This window comes from Astatotilapia calliptera, chromosome 7 (assembly GCF_900246225.1).
Source record: "Astatotilapia calliptera chromosome 7, fAstCal1.2, whole genome shotgun sequence".
Taxonomy (NCBI): domain Eukaryota; kingdom Metazoa; phylum Chordata; class Actinopteri; order Cichliformes; family Cichlidae; genus Astatotilapia; species Astatotilapia calliptera.
Genome location: NC_039308.1, coordinates 24,634,029 through 24,650,125, shown reverse-complemented (window position 1 = coordinate 24,650,125; position 16,097 = coordinate 24,634,029). Strand labels below are relative to the sequence as shown.

General features: G+C 40.6%; 2 protein-coding genes across 5 annotated transcripts in view; one reads left to right on the top strand and one right to left on the bottom strand.

The window, feature by feature from the left end:
• morn5 (MORN repeat containing 5) overlaps positions 1-16,097 on the bottom strand; it is a 39,418-nt gene that overhangs the window by 10,159 nt on the left and 13,162 nt on the right. The window lies entirely within an intron of this gene.
• lhx6a (LIM homeobox 6a) lies at positions 1,677-16,071 on the top strand. 3 transcript variants are annotated; one of them, XM_026174017.1, is made up of 9 exons: positions 1,677-2,201; positions 3,124-3,195; positions 3,460-3,642; positions 5,369-5,490; positions 12,019-12,239; positions 12,584-12,684; positions 12,779-12,874; positions 13,027-13,201; positions 13,353-16,071. In XM_026174017.1, the coding sequence occupies exons 1-9, from the start codon at positions 2,124-2,126 to the stop codon at positions 13,430-13,432; spliced, it is 1,128 nt and encodes a 375-aa protein (XP_026029802.1). In that variant the 5' UTR covers positions 1,677-2,123; the 3' UTR covers positions 13,433-16,071. The 3 variants fall into 3 exon arrangements, with proteins under 3 accessions (XP_026029802.1, XP_026029805.1, XP_026029803.1); XM_026174020.1 differs by lacking the exon at positions 13,353-16,071 and having other exon boundaries at positions 13,047-13,116; XM_026174018.1 differs by lacking the exon at positions 1,677-2,201 and having other exon boundaries at positions 2,865-3,195; positions 3,431-3,642.

The following is a 16,097-nucleotide window of genomic DNA, read 5'->3' as shown; positions in this document are numbered from 1 at the left end:
AGCCTTTTGAGGCTCACTTTTCCCACTCTGGTATGATGAATATTAAGTAGTTTACTATTTTTGTGCAGTTCCTGTAAATACTTCCAATACTTTGTAGGCCTTTTTGTAAGACTGATTAATGTGGACACATTTTCCTTATTATAAACTGCATTTTTTTTTTCATTTGCTGTCATATTGGGCATTTTTTTCTTTATTGGAGTTTGAGGCTCTTATGATTTTTTTAAAAAAGAAAAAGAAAAAAAAGAGACGAAATCCCGATGAGACTGTAAACTGGATTTAATTGGCAGATGATTGAATTTGCTGGCCAAATGGCCTTTTCTGTTTTTGTGAGGTTACCAAGTAGGAACTGTTGGTCTACAGCTCGCAGCGGGCTAATTGTTGGAGAAGACGGAAGAGCACAATTTCGTGCAGACCGATGGACCAAATCCTACCTCTTGACATCACTCAGCTCTTCGTGGGATTTGTTTGTTGCTGTAAAATCATTCATGCGGCTGCAGAACATTTGTGAAATCCATTACAGCATTTTTTTAAATTCTATTTTTGTTTTATTTTATTTATTTATTTTATTTTCCTTGCCTGTAATTATCTGTTTTCAATAAAGGGCCCACTGGATAAATATATCCTTTTTAGTTCATGGATACACATTCGGGTGTATTTTTTTCTTCTTTTTTTAAACGCTTGGATCATTTTTGATGGAATAATTCCTGAAGTGTAGATTTACAGATAATCATGGATCCGCTGTGGAAAGCGGGATGATTGACATATCGATCTAAACTATTGTAGGCTCAAACATATCCTGTAATTATAAAGCTCAGCCTTTTGTTTAATGGCTCCCTGAGTTTCTGTCAGCGTTTAGATTCAGTTACATCAGCTCCTATAGTTTATGTATTTATGTATATGTCTTTATACTTTTGCATAATTGTATTAAGGATTTACATTAAAAACAAACAAACACATTAATCTGTGGATTTAAACGTAGCGCCAGCTGTGTTTGAAAGATCTGTAAATCGTGAATATTTGCCCTACTAATATACATCTTTTAACTTATTACTTAAACATCGAATTTATTCTTATTTTTTAATGAATTTTAACTTCAACCAGTTTTATTTTATAAATACATGATGCCTTGAATCGCAATATTTATGTTCTTTAAATAACTGCAAGCATAGCGACAACTGGCATAAAATTATCCAAAATATTAACGGAATTATATTTTGAATCATGGAGTTAAATTAATTTCAGTCTCAAAATTGTCTTCTCTTTAATAATGACTATTTTTTCTTTTATATATATATATATAAATGAGTAATAAGAACATACATATGGTTTTATCCGCATATACACAACAATCAGCGTGTATATAACAAAAACTTTGGTTTTCGAGCGCAAACTTGTGCGTTAATTGCCGCATTGTTGTCCGCGGTCAACGCCAGCTGTATATTTCCAGTAGCAAATAAATGACAATCATATAAACAAGTATAATTTTATTTTTTTCCCTCTGCTGCTATAAGTGTCTAAGATATCAAACATCCACCAGCAGAGCTTTGAGGAATCAGAACTGTTCCGAACTGCGCGTCCAGCCTTCTCACGCACATGAAACTCTTTACTCGCCCTCCCCCTTCTTTAACTATAAGGCAGGCCAGAGTCTCGCACAACTTTCACTGCAGCTCTGCAGAGACACTCAGGTTCTCCGCTCGCCTGTGCAGCCCCTCAGGTCTCTGCTGAACCTCAAAAGCTTTTCTTTTTGGGGGGAGTTTTTACGAGGCGCCTCGATTTGATTCACTTCCTGTGGTCGGACCCCCGATCAGAAAAGGGAAAGAGAGAAGAAGAAGACAGAGAGAGAGAGAGACAAGGGCAAACGTAAGAAATCTGTTGTGAAGAGCAGCAAGCAAAACTCTCCGGCGCTGCGTGGCTGCATCACTGCCGTGACAGACCGTGTTCGTGCTTTAAAGAGACACTTTTCTGTAAAACAAAAGTGCGCGCCACAGTTCATTCATGGTACGGATATAACTGTTTTTCCCCATTTTTTACTTTTTTGTTTTCTTTTTCTTTTGTTTTTTCACGCCCATCGCCGACTATTCTCCTGATCCCAGACTCTGGAAACTCTGAGACGCCAGGGGTTCATGTACTGGAAAAATGAAGTGTTGTCCCCTCTTTCAGAGGGAAATAAAATTCTGTCCGAAGGAATCCCAACAAAGCAGGTACTGACACGCAATGTTTGGGCCTTTAAAAAAAAAAAGGTTTAAAATGACTCTACTTGCAGCTAGTCATATGTGCAGTGCGGATGCTATACTAGGCTCTAGCTTTACTGTGGGATATTTTCAACATGCCAGTTTCTTCTCTCACTGAACGGCACGGACGGCAGAAGCGCGCAGTTTCTTTGGCAGCCCCCCGGGGAGGGGATCGTGCGGGGATTTTTATTTTTTTTGTCTCTCCGCGATCTCACAAGAATCATGTTTCTTGTGTGTATGTGGAGATCAGCTGCACGCGCTTCTTCTGCGTATGAATGGCGTGATTTGCTGTCCGTGAGGCGTGATTTGCTGTCCGTGAGCCTCTCGAGCGCTGCCAACTCGCGTGAAGAGAATTAGATTTTAATTACAGCCATTAAAAATCAAATTTGCAATTCTTTGGGTGACCGTTGCCTTTTTTCCACCCTGATTGACAGTTGAAATTGACACTCCGTGTCCCTCTTATCCCCCCAGCGTTTCAAGCTATTTGTAATTACAGGTAGTCCCCCCCACCGAAAACACACACACACACACACACACACACACACACACACACACACACACACACACACACACACACACACACCACTCCACTCCACTCCCCATCCTCCAGTCTCGTGTCCTGGATTGCGAAGAAAATACTATTATTCTGAGAGGCATGGGTTAAGGGCAGGGGGAACAAAATCAATCCAATTTGAGATAGCTTCATTAAAACATTGCCTTTTGTTGCAGGGGGCTTTTAAACAGGTTTGACCGGGGGTTTATTGTCAGGACTACTTTAAATAGGAGTAGCCTCGGAGAGCTGTCCGCAAATGTATCCCGAGGATTGCTCGGCTCAGCTGATGATGAGACGGAGAAAGTGATGACCCGCCGCTCACTGATCGTTTTCTTGTAGGTGATCTCCACCGAGCACCAGAGCACACCGGGAGCCTCGCGCTGCAGTGTGGACTCTAAGCACACGCCAATGGTGAGAGTTTTATTGCCCGTTTATGCTTTAAAACATATATGTTTAAAAAAGGCTCTTTCAGTGCGCCGATAGCGTGCAGCGGATGACCGTTTGGCCCACGCGCATTCGCGCTGGCGAAAATTTGTGAATTATGCGCGCACTGCAGTGCAAACGCATGGTAAAAAAAATGGCGACACCTGAAAACTGTCAACGCGCTGATGAGGATGATCGGTGTGTGTGTGTGTGTATGTGTCAGTGCTGAGCTCTGCTGATGCCCTCTTGCAGTCTCACTCGGACGGAGAATCCCAGCGGTCCAACATGGAGCGGGAGGACACCCGCTCTTCCCCCAGCACTCCGTCCACCCCCTCCGTGTGCTCGCCGACCTCCTCCACCAGCTCGGTGCCGTCCACCGGGAAGAACCTGTGCGCCAGCTGTGGTCTGGAGATCCTGGACAGATACTTGCTGAAGGTGAGAGGCCGGCCATACTTTTAGACTTTTTGTTTTCCTTTTTACATTAACAGACAGAAATAGTTCGTCTGCACAAGGCAATCGGGAGCTAATGAAGAAGGATGCTGTGCTGACTCTGCCCTTATTTTTGGATTTGGGGGCCCGCCGTAAGTTTGCACGGAATTTAACGCAATTTGGAGATTGAAAGCAAAAATAAATAAATACAACTTCAAACTGAAAACAGAAGAAAAAGAAAAAAAGGTTGCAATGATATTTGAAAGCAGCTATATGCCTGACTTACTTAAAACTTTTATTATCTAGCCAACTCGGAAAACAGGAAAAGACACAAGAGGCGATTTGTTTCTAAATCTCAGCTATGTTATCGCCACCGTAACATTTCAGGAAACGGAGATTAAACGGCGCTCTGTGTTTGGGAGACCGCAGACAGTCACAACAGGGATGTTTTGGTTCTTTTGCTGTTTCACAGCCAGGACGCCCTGCTTTTGTCGCGTGCGCTTTCCAACCCCAAACAATCTTCACTAGAGCGCGCGCGGCCCTGTGTGTGTGTCAGGAAGTGTGAAGATCATTAGTTCGTTATCTGCCTACTTTGTTCTCCATCCGCGGGACAGATAAGACAAATGAGATTGTTTTATTTAAATATTTAATGTCTGGTCTTAAATTAAACGTTTATGCTATTATAATAAATTAGTCACGCTGAAATTTTTATTTTATTTTATTGTATTTTTCATGTCCAGAACTATTAGTTTATCTGCAATTATCTATAGAAGACGTTTTGTCTATACATGTTGTAAATTCTCTGGATAGGTTTAATTTATACGATCTCAAAACCTAAACAATTAAAATCTTTTGTGTGCAACAATTGTTTGTCTTCTTTATTTAGCCATTTAAAAAAAAGTAATACATATTTCCCATGATTTTAAATGTCGGGACTGATCATTTAACACCGTATTCAAAATAATAATTTAAAAAACTCAAATTCATCAACGAAAAATATATCTATTAGGCCAAATAATAATAATAAGTACTAATAATCATTTAAGGTTATAAATATAAATCTAACGTTAGGGCAAGTGTTTTTGGCAGCCTCCTTTAACTCTCATATGAATAAATAGACAAGCCGGATGGCTTTGCTGCCTGTAAGCTTGCAAAAGTATAATTTTTAAAAAAAAGTTTTTAAAACATTTTTTAAATTATTGTTTTCCTAAACGATTATAGTGCTGTTTAACGAAGAAAAAAAATCCAGTCACAGAAAATATCGGTTGATGCCTTAATATTTCGTATAATATCGTAATTGCCAATAAAATATGTTTTAGGACAAAACAAACAAGCAAAAAAAAAAAAAACCCTCCTAAAAAGCATATTGCTAAAATACAGAAACATCTGTGATAAGATGCGCGCCTTATAGTTTCAGCATAATATTCATAAATGGCTTAAAATTGTGAGGTATTTTTATTATTTAGAGTTTTTTGTATTTTATTTATTCATTTACAATAATGAGTAAAATACATTTTTAAAAATTGTTTAAAAAAATTTATTTATAGCTCTCATAAACATTCAAAATAAGCTCACGATCGATCGGATTTGCGCAGGCGCGTTCATAACGCATGCTGCTGCATCACGTCAGTGTTCCACAGTGTGACAGAGTCATTACTCACCACAGCAGACCTTAATGCGGCCTTATATCATCAGTTTGTGTGTGTTTGACACGCTTGGTGTCTCTTTGCAGGTGAACAACCTGATTTGGCACGTGCGCTGTCTGGAGTGCTCAGTGTGCAGGACGTCACTACGTCAGCACAGCAGCTGCTACATCAAAAACAAAGAGATCTTCTGTAAAATGGATTATTTCAGGTAGGGTAAGTTTATGGCCGTGTTTTCAAAATACCACGTCCGCCCCTCTGCCAGCACAGCTCTCTCTCTCCCGCTCTCTCTCTCTTGTCGCACACACGTGCACTCACGCACGCTTATCCTTTGAAACGTATGCATGTGGGTTGCCTCATATATTCTTGAAAAGCCTTTTCAAAAACTGAAAGTGTGTAACAAAATAAAAGCTTTTGCCTACAGCGAAGGGCTGAAAGATTCACAGTTTTGTTATGGCTATCCAAAAAACGCGACATTTTCAGCAGCTAGGCCTATAAAAGGAAAAACACCGGAGTGCTGCACTCTGGGAAAATTTCCCTAAAGTGTTTAAAAAGTTGTGGGCTGTGTAGTTTTACGCTATTTAAAGAAAAACGCTTTTGACCTTGTTATGACCAGCTTCTCTTTACCGCTTTGATCATATCAGATCTTAAAAGGCAAATTAAAGTTAGCACACTTTAGTTTCTTTTCGCTTATTTATGCATTTCCAGTGCACCGTGCCAGACTGGCTGGGCGTGTTTTTGTGTTTTGCAACTGCCCGATCATTGGATCCTTTCTCCAGCATTTAGTGCCTAAAAGCTGGTGAAATCATTTTCTCATGACTCAGTCTTGAATGAGGTACAAAATTAACACACCACGTGCCACGATGCGCGCGGATAACTGTTTTAACACCCTGACCGGGACACGTGATGTAAACGGAAATTGGCGGAAATGCCAGTTTGAGCTGTCCGGATTTAGTCGGTCCCTAAAGACAAACAGAGCTTAAGTGCAAAAAAGGAAATGCCTATCTATTCTATAATAAAAGGATATGTCTCATTTTTAAAAAACAAATACAATTTCAATTAGAGAATCAAGCCTAATAGCAATAATAATAAAAACCCCAATGATGATTGTTTAGTAAACCTTAAAAATTAAATATCTCTGATAATATATCTAAAATAATACAAAATAAAATTGTATACCGTCTGTATACAACATGCCATGAATGCGTAGGCAAATTTTGTACAATTTTATTACAATACAAGCTGGACTAAGAAAGCCTGTCTGATGTGTTGACTCAGTTTTCTATTCCCTTTTTGTGTGTTTTTGTGAGTGCCAAGAGGAAAATATAAAAATGTGTGCAGGCCTGTGTGTGTGTGGTAGTATAGGGTTAAATGGGGTTCACAGCCACAGCAGCATCAGTATGGTAAATTTCTGTTCAGTAGCCTGGAGCTGGTGTATTAATCGTATGGACACGTGTGCCAATTTGTGCTTAACGCTTTGTGTGTGTGTGTGTGTGTGTGTGAGTGGAGTGAGTGCATGGAGCTGCAAGTGAGCGTTAGTGTTTGTCTGATCAAAATCTGACACCAAGTCACTGCTCTGAGGTTTATAATCACCAGCAATTAGTTGTCCCCCCACCCCAGACCCTCAAGCCTCCAGACCAGCAATTAGACTTCCCCGAGTGCCTGGTCAGCATGTAACTCGTGTGAATGTGGCTTATGTCCAAACTGAAAACACACCCTGAGACAGATACCTGCACACAGACAAACATGTAATAAGAAACATAAAAACACAAATATGAAACTTTGCAATGGGCATTAGCAGAAATGCCCATTGCAAACACCTGCACACATAATCCACCTACTCACACGCACACACTGGTCACCAACACACACAGATCTCTGTTTATTTATGCATGTCTAGCAGCTGCCAGTCATTTTGCTCATATTTTCCCGAAAATGGAGACTTTTGTGTTTGCTCTGCCGCACCATAATATTTTACCAGCCCAGCTCTGGTTAAATGCTCCCTTAGAATTTACCTCCACACTGCTCACTGATCACTGAGAGACTCAGAAATGCTTTTTAAATGTGGACGCTTAAATACGTCATAGTATCAGATCTCCAAAGATGGTAATGAATAAAACAGTTTAAGCTCTCTTACAGTCAAAGAGTTTTAAGCCCTTGATTGTTTTAAGATATATTGTCATTTGTTGGTAGAGTTGTCTTTCATCAGATTGCTTCTCTTTCTCCTCTGTGCGCCAACGAATTAAAACAGAGAAAACCTCGGCAATGTGGCGTCATCCCATTATAGGAGAAGTGCAACACTGCAGCAATTATTATTTCTTTTAATCATCAAGGCATCTGACAAATATTTAGTCACTTACTCTTTAGCGTTTTAAAGGCCTGAAAGTGGCAACAAATGTACATAATCAGACGCAAAAGACCTCAATAATCTAATCTAATCTCTTTTTAGAATTACTGCAGTATTTTAGCCCCAGATATTAAAAGCCATTTGTCATTATTGTGCTAATTTAATTTTCTTTGCTCTGTAGTGGTTGATTTCTGCATCCTGGGTAAAAATGAAATGCGTTTGTTGTGTATAATGACGGTCACTTAGGGCCTCTTTCTGGTTAATTTGGTCATAGATGTAGTTAAGTGGCATTTTTAAACCTATATGGTTGTTAATTAATTATTTAAACGCACAGAAAGCTAAGAAAATATTTAATTCATAGAAACTGGGGGTCTAAATTAAACTGTCACATAAACTGACACATTTCCCCCTAAAATAAAACGTATTATTACTCTTGTTATTTTTCCTAATTTTGTTTAAAACGTTTTTTAATAAAGGGTGTGAATGAAAAGGGTTTTTCTGGACAGATGTTTTATAAGAAAAACTTATAGTTATTTTCACAAAATGCTAAGCAACTAATTTCCTAAATTTAGAAGTTTAAAAACTGGTCAAAGGACCTAAACTGCTCCACAGTTTACCTCACATTTGTCATCTATCTGCTGTACAGAACTATGACTCTAAAGACAGGGATGACAAGCACAGTCATAAAAGAGTTCATAATGCAGATACGCAGATTAAAAACTACTGCAATAGTTAGTATGGTTACAATATGTGGACGAAACCCCTCTTTTGCACAATAACATCAGTACTTTTGGATTCGATGTCCTTATAAGTCACTCTGAGAATGTGATGCTATTTTAAAAAATGCTGCATTGAAGCTTTGCTGCAGGGCTGGGACCTGTGCAATGGTTACTTCTGTAAATATAAACTGTAATCTGGGTTTAGGCCAGATTTAAACTAGGCTAAACACCGCTGCAAGTCCAGATCCTTTGGGCTGCTTTCAAACCTCTGGAGATATTTCCTCATCTGTGTCAGCCTCTCATCTGGCTTTGGACTGACAGCTGCTTTAATGGGGCGTAATAGCAGGAAATCAGAGTGGGTTTCCCTCCATATACGTGTGTATGTGTATGCAGAGGTTGGGTGGGGGCGATGTCAGCGTTATAGGGGTGCAGGACAGAGCCCCCGCTGTGCCTCTCAAACCCATGTCAGGCCTTGGGGGCTTGCTTTCTCTCTCTCTCTCTCTCTCTCTCTCTCTTAACCACACACACATACGCAAACCATTTCTATATCAGCCTCCTCCCCTTTCCCCCCTCGCCTCCTTGCAGCCCTCCCTCGCCTTGCCCCATAGAAACCCCATCCGCGTCCGTGAGCTGCAGGCCACACAGGAAGTTGCCCTAATCAGGGGCACCCCGTGACACTGACACTGTAACCAGAGTCCACGTATGTAATGAACTTCGTGGGTGAGATGAGAGCACATGTGGATGTGTGCATGTCTCTTTATGCGTGTGTGTGTGTGCGCTTGAATTTTTAAATTTTTTTGCAATAATAATTATTCATCAACCACCCACCTCTGGTTAGCTGATTAGGTCTCCATAGCAACAAAGGAGAGCAGCAGCTACAGAGATTTTTATCAAGAAGCGAATGAATTAAAATTATAATAAGACATCTGTGACACACAGTGTTACGCTGCTCAGTTAAAGCGCTGCACTACATTATTCATGCCGAAAATCAGATTGGCTGTTCCAAAGAAAACTGCCCGTATTCCTAGTTACTACAGGCTAAAAGAGCAGCGGATGAGAGTGTCAAGGACTTGTATTTTCTGCAGGGTTTATCCATAAAACTCTGATCTATTAAAACCTGTTAAAAGACGCAAAGCATATGAAACATTTCCCCCTCTTTTTCTCAGCTCAGAATCCTGTCAGCCTAATGTGAACCTTTCGCACACAAACCGCACAGCCTCTCTCAGGACAAATCTAATAGAGATTAGCATGTTCTCAGAGCACATCATAAATAATCCAAAAAACGTGTACCTCCTCAGGCCCCTCTTTCAGCAGCAGGTGAATTACTGTATAAAAAAAGAGTAAAAATTAGACAGAATAAGGGGAGCAAATAGGAGAAGTCTGAGGAGCAAAGGAAGTTTTGCGGTGAGTGATATAAGGGCTGCGAGGATTGACACGGATCCAAAATAAACATCAGTTTTTTGGTGCAAATGGAAAATAAGATACAGAAAAAGTATGGGTGCAGAAGTAAGAGGAAGGGGAGGAAGACAGAAGAGGAGGAGGGGGTTAAAACAAGGGATGGTTTGCAGCTTTTTCTGGGTTCTGTCTCAGACCATGAAACTGACAAGCTGTCATGCTGCATTAGCTGCAACGTTCCACAATGTTTTCCTCTTTACTGTAGAAACAGGCCCGACTTCTCTGTAAGAGTCTGAAAGGATATCGTACAGTGAGCTGTGCACTCCATTTGTCTCCCGGAGCGGCTTTAATGGCACATAAGAGGTTGTTTGGTTAAATCTGAACATATCAGAGACAACTTAAGGCCTTAGTGGGTGCCATGTCAGCCAATTTTCCTTGAAGGTCATCACAAGGACTCGCTGTTACAGTTGCACTGCTTTTCCCCCTTGATGAATACCATTTTTTGCATTTGTTGTGATATCTACATAATTTGTTGACCTGTGATGATAAAAACTAGGCTGACCCTCAAACAGTAGTCGCCTAATGATGCCCCATAAATAGTCTGCACCACACTACATGCATAAAAGTGACTTCTGGCAAACAAGCTCCTGCACATAAGGAGGGTTACAAGCTTGTGAGATGTCAGGGCCTTAGTATGCTTTCATCCTAGATAGAGTGGACTTGAGTGCACGCATACGCTGCCAAACCCACTCACTTGGCAGCCCTTGTGCTCCTCTGCACCCCCAGCTCTCTTTGCTCGCTCTCTCCGCCGCTTACGCTCTCCACTTTGCCATTTCCCCCCAGCCCTACGACTCCCTGTCTCAGTCACTTACGTCCTCTCTCTCTCTCTCTCTCTCTCTCTCTCTCTCCATGACTGTTCTTTTCCGGCTCCCTGCCCTCCGCCAGCTCCACTGACCTCTGACTCTAAATATGGCTCATGTTTGTGGCTGTGTATGGAGCAGCGAGCGAAATATCGGGGTGAGCACGGCTGATGAATGTACACAAATCCGGCTGTACAGTGCAGCACACTGCGCATGTTTACCCCCACCCCCTTCCACGCCAGTTTTACCCTTGAAGGAGCACTTTCTTTCAGGCTGCTTACAAATCTGGCCTCCTCCAGCAGAATTGGCAGCTGCCGACCCCAACAATGGCTCTTAACATAACCATAACCATCTCCAACCTAAAGCGTTTGATACCCATTAAAACCCATAATGGGTCCTTCAAATGAGGCGCTTAATATCTTTTTATTCTTGTGCAAAACAGGGAGCATCTATAATATTTCTGTTGCAATAAAATGGAGATTTATTTGGATACTCCACGGACCCAGCTGCACAGTAAACACAATCTCGTGAAGGGATATGAGATATTCGACATTTTTCCATCTGTATTGCCTATGTCTGATATATCTTATTTCATAAAGCACAAGTGCTGCAGCTCAATTTGACTAATTTCTACACACATATTACTAATGTACTATTACATTTGAAAATACTTTTTTAATATTTGGGATTTACATTTTTTCTTTTTAGAAGAATGGCCACCGACATACGGGATAGGAAGGCCTTTTTGTGGGATTAGTTATAAATCTACAGCAGCCTTTATTTCTTCTTTGACCCCCGTGTCCCGTTTTATCCCCCTCATTTAAAACATTTAAACTAAGCAGATGTTCAGCTATCTTATTTCTTGCTAATGAGGAATTGTCTTGAAGCATTTCTAGCCTTACATCTTTGACCCTCTTTCTCTCTCCCACCAACCACCCATCCATAACAGCAAGTCAGGTGGTTTGGGTTTATTCACCGCCAACCTCGCTGTTGCTATCAGTTACAGCGAGGCGATCTAGAATGATGTCATCTGGGTTTTTCTTCATATTCCACTGTGTTTAAAGCCAACCTGGCTTATGTGTGTTTTTGTGTGTGTGTATATATGTGTCAGGGGCTTCATGCATCAGTCAGGAAATTGCAGGTGTTGGTTTGTTTGCATTCAAGGCTCAGCTTGCAGCCGCACTCAGGAGTCTTTTCTGAAAGCCATATCCTCCTCCTCCAAGGTTTCCTTTAAAGCTTCTGAGCTTTGCCAGAAATTAAAAAACAAATTCATGTCAAACTTCACTTCAAGAAAATATTCTCAAAGAAAAGGAAGTCACTGTGTATGTTTCATTTTCTGTTCTGCAACAATTTGATCTTTTTCCCTTTTTTTACCCATAATTCCTCATTCTGCTGCTCTGTTCTTATCCCCCTCACAGTAGGTTTGGTACTAAGTGTGCCCGCTGCGGGCGGCAGATATACGCCAGCGACTGGGTGCGGCGTGCAAGGGGAAACGCATACCACTTGGCATGTTTTGCCTGCTACTCGTGTAAGAGGCAGCTGTCCACGGGAGAAGAGTTTGGTTTGGTGGAGGAGAAGGTCTTGTGCCGAATCCACTATGACACCATGGTGGAGAACCTCAAACGAGCAGCTGAGAGCGGTGAGTGGTTGGGTAAATGACAAGATATATCTGAAGCTATGCTTTTCAGCAAATTTATTGCCTGATTGAATCATTCCTTGTCATAACTATTTCAAATGATTGATATCTGTTAATTTTCTGAGAACGGTAATACCTACAGAATTAGCATGTTATGCTGCAAGAGCGGAAAAGTAGGCCACGGCTCTTAAATTTGGGTCCCTGCTGGGGCATCAAAACTCCTGAGGTCCCTTTGATATGATACATTTTTCAAGTCCTGTAGACTACCTATGTCTCCTGACATCTATAGTCACTTTATTTATCACTGAACTATTATCTGACTTGCATGTGTGTGTGTATTTTTGTAGGCAATGGCATCACATTAGAGGGAGCAGTTCCAACAGAACAAGACAGTCAACCCAAACCGGCCAAAAGAGCACGGACATCGTTCACCGCAGAACAGCTACAGGTGAGAAACGCTCTCAGCAACACCGAAGTACACAACGTTGATTTACTGTGCCAAAGCCCTGACACAGTACCTAATATTTTGTCTCATTGTGCAGATCATGCAGGCACAATTTGCTCAGGACAACAATCCGGATGCCCAGACGCTACAGAAACTAGCTGACATGACAGGCCTAAGCAGAAGAGTCATACAGGTGAGCAGTGTGTATAAAAAGCACGAATGGATGACGTCAATATAATTAAATGTTAAAATGCTAAACTAATGGAACACATTCTTACAGTACACTGAAAAGACAAACTTTAAGAATATAGCCACATGATGTCTGGTTACATTGCATCTTCATAGGTGTGGTTTCAAAACTGCAGAGCAAGACATAAAAAGCACACGCCCCAGCACAGCGGGGCTCCTCAAGGTCATCCTCAGTCCAGGATACCCTCATCTCTGCCCGATGAGCTGCATTACTCTCCGTTTGGCAGTCCCGAGCGAGCGCGCATGGTGGCCCTTCATGGGTACATTGACAGTGAGTTATCATTTACTGTGGTGTAAATAGGCACATCATTTTTAGTATTTGTTTTGACTTTTTAAATTATGGGAGTTACTTTGTAAGACACATTTTGCTTTTCTTTTTTCTTTTTTTTAATCTTGTGTGTTTTTTATGATTTGCTCCCCAGGTCATCCCTTCTCTGTCCTGACCTCTCAGAGTCTCTCTCATCAGGCCATGTCGCTGCCTCAGCTCCCCCTCAGTCGCTAGTTCTCGGACATGGCCCTTATGACCCCTGACCTCCCGATCCCAACCCCTGATCTAACATCAGTGATGTCTCATGAACCAACTCAAAGGTCATCCAGGAGTCAGCGTGGAGAGGAGACAAATATTGCAGGAGCCTTGTCCACTGAAACCAGAAAAAAAGAGAAATGGATGAACGAGATAAAAGCTAAAAAACCATCTGTGATTATGTTCTTTTCTGGGGATAGGACTTCCAAAAACGACTTTGAAGCGTTTATCATTAAACTCACAGACTATGTATCACACGGACCCTTTTGCTTCACGTGTACAGCATCCTCCACTCTACTCAGCCACCACCTAATGTGGAGGTGAAGGGAGCTTTAAAGGGATAAACTGAGCAAGGAAACTTCTTGAAGTGCTGTCAAAACACGAAGAGAAATTTAAAGGGGAACTATCTTTGTGGCCCAAAGGCCACAGTAGACCACATTAGAGGTAAGGCTCCTGGCTCTTTTCTCTCTAAGCAACCATGAAGGAATCTAAATATAACAGGAATCTTTGATTGTTGAAATATTTTTTATTTCGGAATGACATATTGACTTTATGACGTCTCAGAAAACCAGAAACTTCCTCCTTCCTTTCCCACCGAACTGAGGTGCAGAATTAGAGACAAGAAAATATTACGTGCCTTATCTTTTCCAAAGTGATATTTCTCACTAAACATTTAACTGTTATTACGCAGGAAAAATTATGAGACTCCTAAATCTTCAATTGGCAGAAAATCACAAACTATTTAATAGACTCTGTTGTAGCATTTTGTCTGTTTACCATTTAATGAAGCTGCAAAGGACAACATTGGAGCTGTTGCGTGAATAAAACACCGGTTATAAGCAGGAGTTTGCAGACTTTAAACCGTTACAGTCCTGTTTAAAGAGGAAAGTCTGAGATGACCATACAAGTCAAACTTCACATTCCTGCAAAATCAGACCACATTTCCAGATTTTCCCACAGGTGTATTGTTACTAATTTATAATTTATAAGGTTGCTTGTTCAGCCTCTGTATGTGTGTGTGTGTTCCACACAAGCAGGCGGGGAATATTGTATTGGTACAATATGGACAGTATAAAATGACTGGGTTTGTACATATTAAGATGTGTGTGCGTCTGTGTGTGTGAATGTGTGAGTTTTGGCAGGGGTATAGAGTGTGCATTTGTATTTTAGTTCCATGGCCATAGTGTGAAGAACAGGATCCAACAAGACCTCAATGTCCTTGTATTTATTGAGATGGTAAATCCCTGTAAAGCACTTTTTCCCCCATTTGAAATGTTTTTTTTTGTTTGTTTGTTTTGTTTAAAAAAAACATGAAATGAAACAAAAGTTTATTTGATAGACTGTGCATCATAAATGTTTTGTGTAATAAAATGCAATAAAATAGAATGTGATATTTTTTTGGTGGCTTTGGATCATTTCTGAGGATAAACTAACAAAGCAATTATTCACGTTTAATTTTCCAAAACATGTCAACTGCGAAGCACAGACAAGTGTGTAAGACAATTAAATCGGGCTCAGATGGAATGAAGTTTCAAATGGTAAATACACAAATAAAATCCATAAATATAAAGTAACTCTGTGTTCCATGTGTATTTTTTAAAGTCAGGCATTGTGTTTTGCTGTAACTTCACTTCTTGTGTGTTTACTTTAGCATTTGTGCTTAGATTAGTGGTTAACAGTGTACATCCTCGTGTGTGTGTGTGTGTGTGTGTGTGTGTGCGTGTGCTGGGTCTGCATTTTTGTGCAAGACAAAGAGTGCATTATGGGAAATTTCTCCTGCTCTCAAGGGTGTTCTTTCATTATTAATTTTATTTGATATTTTTTTAAAAGATGATCTGCTGATGGGAGTTTATGGCGATATGTTGAAGAGTAATTTAATGAGTGCCTGACGCTCGCCCAGCAGATCAAAGCCTTGTCAATGTTACCTGCTAATTTCCTATCTTTGGCAAATTACCTCAGATTGTAGTTTAATACACTCACTTTTGAATGCCTGCTAAAATCTTTCATTTAGGCATGAAAAAAACCCTGCAAAAAAAGCACCAAAGCCCCTCAAAACCAACCCTCACACATGAATGGCACATTTGTGTTACACCAGCAATCTGTGGTGTTTTGCACCTCATTAATTCACTGTAAATAAGTCAATTCTTATTACAGGGATGGGAAATGTGTTGTTGGATAAAGTTAGAATAACAGAGTTGTTTGGGCAGCATGTATAAAGACTGTTTAACCCAGTTGGAAACTGATTGCCTGTCCTAATTCTTCTGGGTGTGAGATGTAGATCTGAAATAATACAGTATGGCAATCAAAGCACCTAATAAAACTGGATGTATTCTGTGCTGCCTGTAAACTGATTGTAAATGTATTTCCCAGATTCTTTCCATTCCTCTAGCTCCCTCTCTGTAATGCATACAGTATTATGGAAATTAAGATGAATGCACTGAAAGGCGGCTGTTGCACCTCCCAGAATTCATAGGCCACAGCAGCAATGTGGGTGGGGGGGAAATAAAACGAGATGATTTAAAAGCATGGACTTGATCATTTACTTTTCAGTCATTAATGCAAAATGTAATACAAGACAGAAATTCCCTATAGCTCGGTTTTAATAAATAACATGCTAAAAGTTAACATTGCTGCTCTCCTCACA

Excerpts from the sequence above, each read along its gene's own strand:
- lhx6a (XM_026174017.1), top strand. The coding sequence starts at position 2,124 with ATGTACTGGAAAAATGAAGTGTTGTCCCCTCTTTCAGAGGGAAATAAA. Across the intron at positions 3,643-5,368 it reads TGGACAGATACTTGCTGAAG|GTGAACAACCTGATTTGGCA; the intron begins GTGAGAGGCCGG and ends GTCTCTTTGCAG. Across the intron at positions 5,491-12,018 it reads TGTAAAATGGATTATTTCAG|TAGGTTTGGTACTAAGTGTG; the intron begins GTAGGGTAAGTT and ends TCCCCCTCACAG.